Source organism: Heterodontus francisci, chromosome 35 (genome assembly GCF_036365525.1).
Source record: "Heterodontus francisci isolate sHetFra1 chromosome 35, sHetFra1.hap1, whole genome shotgun sequence".
Lineage (NCBI taxonomy): Eukaryota > Metazoa > Chordata > Chondrichthyes > Heterodontiformes > Heterodontidae > Heterodontus > Heterodontus francisci.
In genome coordinates, this window is record NC_090405.1 from 28,491,147 (window position 1) to 28,496,319 (window position 5,173).

Genomic DNA, 5,173 nt, shown 5'->3' on the forward strand with positions numbered 1-5,173 from the left:
CTTTTTTCATCTCGCTGACCCTCGCCTTTGTCTCTCGTCACCCTGGGAATGTCACGGCTGAGTACTTCAGTTAGAAAGGCTTCAGAAAGTTGCTTTGTTATTCAATTTCAGACACACAGAGGATTGTTCACAGTCCCTCTCTGTAAAAGATACTTCAAATTGCATCTCGGTTCAGAAGTGCAATGTAATTTGGTTTAGAGAACTTTTGTTCTTCATTGTACAAATGAGCAAGCAATATACACATTATACGGCTGATCTACCGCTACCCTAACACCTATTTAATATTGCTGGGAATATCAGGTTAACTCTGCTTGCATTTCAACAGGAAATCTGCACGGTGTGAAAAATTCATCACAGAGTCGCTTAAAATCAGATTTCTTCGAAATAAAGATTGGTGACCGATTTCCGAGTTTGCCAATTTGAAATGCTATTTGCCCGGTGACAAAATACCGTGCGCTGATGTAGGTTGTTTAGCATGCCTTCCCAATAATGGAGAATTTATTTTTGAAAGCAACTCTGAAGTACTACGAGATCACAGCAGTGGCAGATTTTGTGGAAAAGACGAGGCACTTTGCACAAAACTCTCCTCTCCCCTCATTCGTTCCCGTCCCGCGGACCGAAAAAGTGGGCTGAAAGACTGGCCGCTTAAAACCAATATCCTCGGTTGTCAATTTTTTAAAAAAAGAAAAAAAATCATTCGCCTCCCGAAAAATCTCTTAAGATGAGAGTTTTTGTCCGGACCGTGCGCGGACTCAGCGTGGAGCTGACTTTGCACATAGGAAACTATGTTTTCACCCCCGGCTTTGTTTAGCAGCCTAGGAAACGGGGAGAAGCTGAATGGGTCGATTCTCACTCTGGTTTGTAAATATTAAGGGCTTTGCTCGTTTTTGCGGGATTTCTTTTTCTCCTTGTGTGTTTTTCCATCCAAAACTCGAAATGAACTGCACCTGCGTGTTCAAGGCATGTAAACAGAACTTGATCAAAACCAATATTGTGTTTGTCATTTGTCTGGTTGGTTTGGGACTGCCTGAATACGGATAGAGCAGACTGTGGATTTATGGAAGAAATTACCATAAATTATTACTAACTTGGAACGTGTGTGGTCTTGCTTGTGGGAAGAGAGCTGAATACAAACCCCTCCATGCAGAAACAGGGTAGTCGGCTGGGCTGAAGACTAAATGGTTATTATAGCGAGTAGGTTTCCATTTGTGTGTGTGTGTCTTTTTTTGAACATATTAATATAATTGACTCCTGTACGTTTTATGAGGTTTTCTAACGTTGTCCTTCCCCTTCATTTGCATGCAATTTTATCAACAGATCGACCCCGTTCGTCTGGAGTCTGCACGCATATTAAAGTCTAATTTCCTACATAAAGCATTTAAAAAGTTTTTGCAAAGCTATTTTCGCTTCCATTTTTTTTTCGCGAGGGGAGAATTCGACATTGATTGATTCAAGAGGCCTGATTAATACAGAGAGACGTGCGCCTGCATTCAAACCAAGGCGAGTGGACTCTGCTGGCATTTTAATATTAATGACATTATTTAATCTCTGGAAATAACCGTGTTTAAGTTACGATTTGGCGAGTTACTGATTTTGCACTGACCCCACACTTTATTTTTTTTTACATATGCTCTTGGCTTGGACCTGGAGCAGATGAAGGAATTTAGTATTGGTGCCAACGAGCGCGTGTCTGCCGCGGTGAAATCATTCCTGAGTTTGGAAATTTTTCTGTCACACTTTTAAAACTCGCATCTCAATGTACGAATCCAAATCCGCCCGGATCCCGCGCCCTGACTGCTCTCTATTTGACACGCCGTGCTCAACACACAAAACATGAGTTTATTTCTAACTGTGTGCCTGGTTAATTCTAACCCACAAACCAGCAGATTAAACGCAGTTTCAAACACGTTTCCATTTGGGGAAAAAAAAACACTCGTGGTACTTCCATTTGTAAAATTGGAATACGGTAGTAGCTCCCTGTATAGTAGACGAGAAGGTTAGTGGGTGCCTTGCTGTTACTGGGCACTGTTAACACTCCAATTCTAGCTTCTGCCTTTTTTTTCCCACAATTCGGTATTTGACCCCCAACAGTGTGGAAATGTAAATGATTTCTATTGGCCAGAGGTGTCCATGTAAATAGGTGTAAATTGAAAGCAGAATCTGCTTCCCCCCCCCCCCAATGCGCCAGTCATGTGACTCCGAGAGTGCTACATTAACAGAGCGATAACACATGGCCCGACATAAAACTATCAGAGGCAGCAGCGGAGGACATGGAGACACTTGGCGACTCTGAGTGAAGGGAGACACATGCCCTCAGCCCATTCACTGCTGTGTGTGTGTGTGTGTGTGGAGGGAAGCGCTTGATTTGACTGGTAGTGATCAGTTCTTTTTCGCTCTTGAACAGAAAACAGCGTGGCGGGATTTGGGTGACTGGGGCGAACAGACGGGGAGATAACAAGCCAGGAGACGCAACTCCCGACTCGACAGTTTGGGAAGTTCGGCTAAGTTGGAGGTGGAGCGGGTTGGTGCTCTTTTTGTTTTGACTTGCTACAGTTCTGGGACCATTCTGTTGAGACTTTAATGCTCCAAGATGCCTCGTCCGGGCAGAAACACGTACAGCGACCAAAAGCCGCCCTACTCCTACATCTCTTTAACGGCGATGGCCATTCAGAGCTCTCCCGAGAAGATGCTCCCTCTCAGCGAGATCTACAAGTTCATCATGGACCGTTTCCCTTATTACAGGGAGAACACGCAGAGGTGGCAGAACTCCCTCAGGCACAACCTCTCCTTTAACGACTGCTTCATTAAGATCCCCCGCAGACCCGACCAGCCGGGCAAGGGCAGCTTCTGGGCTCTGCACCCCAACTGCGGAGACATGTTCGAGAACGGCAGCTTCCTGAGACGCCGCAAGCGCTTCAAGGTGCTGAAAGCCGACCACTTGGCGGTGAGCAAGCAGTCAGACGCCGCTCACTACCTCCAACAACAGGCCAAACTCAGACTGAGTGCCTTGGCCGTCTCGGGGACTCACCTGCCCCAGTTACCCAGCTACAACATAGCAGCGACTCAAAGCACAAGTTTCAAACACCCCTTCGCCATCGAGAATATCATCGCCAGAGAGTATAAAAACGTGATGGCGAGCGGACTGGCCTTCTCGGCCGTTCAGCCCATGCACGCCGGCTACCCCATGCACAACCAACTGACATCTGTTGGCAGCACCATTGGCACCGCCTGGCCTCACATGTACAGCACCAGCGTTATGGACACGGCGCCCCCGCTCTCGGTGCCCAGCGGCGAGTACAGCGCCTACGGCGTCCCCATTAAGCCCCTGTGCCACGGCGGGCAGACTTTACCGGCCATCCCGGTGCCCATTAAACCCACCCCGGGCACCGTGCCCGCCTTGCCGGCTTTGCCCGCCCCCATCTCGGCTGCTATCCTGTCCAACAGTCCCCCGACCCTGAGCCCCACCTCTCCGCAGGGGAGCCCGAGCCCGAGCGAGACGTTAACGAGTGCCGGCGCCGCTCTGCAGTCGGTGGCGGTGCACTGACACCCGGATCACACATCAGCAACCCTACCCACCACCCACACCCCCCCCCCCCAACCACCACCACCGAGAGCAGGACCTGGTCCACTCCAGAGTTTACAGAACAGCAGAGGAAAAACTGCCCACGTGCGATCAACTCCTTTCCTTTGGCTGCAGTTTAACGATGTCAATGTAAGTGATCGGTGTGAATGAATTAAGGGGCAGGCGGCCAGTCTGTGACTAAATGCACTTTCCCCCACCCCCTTCCCATTCGCTTCAGCTAGAGTGTGACCCGCAAACTGCTCATCATTCTGTCTTGTGTTTTCTAAGAGTGTCGTGCAAACCTACAAAAAAAAATTGTCAAGCCTGTAAAAAAAAGTTGACTTTGGTTTCTGTACAGCGCGGCATGTTGAGTGTAAAGATTTGTTACTTTGCTGCATGCATGTTCTACACATACAAAAACAAAACGACTGTCTGATTTAAATTATGGACTAGGTTATCCAAAAAATATTTTCTCATTAAAAGACCTACAATACCAGAAATGTCTGTGTGTTGCTCTGAAAAGATAACGCGCAGAATTCGGTGAGCGAGAGACAAGGGAGACGGTGTTAACTGCACAGACAGAACCACATATTCGGCGACCGAGAACGCAGGTAAAAGTTCAAAGCAAATAAACCGACTGAAGGACATCTTTCGAACAGGTTTTGGATGACGAAATGATAGCAAAACCGGAACGTGATGGCAATATATTCTAGATAAATATCCAATTAAAGTGCACATTCAGAGAGTGAAATGTTCCCCAATTGATTTCGCCTCCCGCTTGTTCAATTCTATTTTTATTTGAAGTAAATATAAATGCTGCCCACGGTTCTGTTTTTTTTTAAAGACTTCGTTCTGTACCGGGACAAAACCAAGCACAATTCGGAGTAAACGTTCTTCCCTGACTAGGCCAGTATTTCATTCTGTCACGGAAATATATTTAGAAAGAAGCTTCATATATTTTACAGGAAGACCTCTCTCTCTCTCTCTCTCTCTGCATGACTTTGTTGCAGGTTTCATTTCGTGAACATTTTGAGTCCAGTTGCTCTATAACAGGAGCGGCGACAGTGTTTGTTCCCTTCAGCCGCGAACACATTTGGCATTTGGGACCTTGTTTACAAATTTGTATCTGTTGACTTAAACAATTACTGTGAGCTCCCGATTTAAAATGCATGATTTAACGATTCTCCAGTTTCCTACTTTGCAAGGAACCGCGCTGAGGCTGCCGACAGCTTCAGAACTGTTACAAACCATCAGCGTCAAGTTATTAGTTCCCAAACGGTCCAGTAATCGCAACTCGCCCTTTCAGGCAGCTTTTAATCCGCAGGTTAACACGGTCTCCTCGGGGTTTGCACCAGCTACAGGCAGCCAGCAGAAACTGAACAAAAAAAAGGAGGAACCGAGGGTTTTTGATGTCAGATAATGAACCTTCATACAGGACCTGTGTGTGAGCTTTATTTATCGACAATTGTGTGAATCCCACACACAAACAAGAAAGGGGGCAGAAAACCGGCCGAGCCCCTCTCAGTAGCCGCTGATTAAAATGCATGAAAGCCGCCGGCCCGTCACACAAGGGACAACCGGGACCATTCATCACACATCGAGCACAATTAT

At 47.0% G+C, this 5,173-nt stretch overlaps 1 protein-coding gene across 1 annotated transcript; it reads left to right on the forward strand.

Annotated features, from left to right (window-relative positions):
• Positions 1 to 2,590: 2,590 nt before the first annotated feature.
• On the forward strand, positions 2,591 to 3,544 carry foxb1a (forkhead box B1a). The gene has a single exon (XM_068015108.1). It carries the CDS (start codon positions 2,591 to 2,593, stop codon positions 3,542 to 3,544), a length of 954 nt encoding a protein of 317 aa, XP_067871209.1.
• Positions 3,545 to 5,173: the final 1,629 nt, after the last annotated feature.

What these genes read in the sequence shown, in the direction of transcription:
- foxb1a (XM_068015108.1), top strand. Translation starts at nt 2,591, where the DNA reads ATGCCTCGTCCGGGCAGAAACACGTACAGCGACCAAAAGCCGCCCTAC.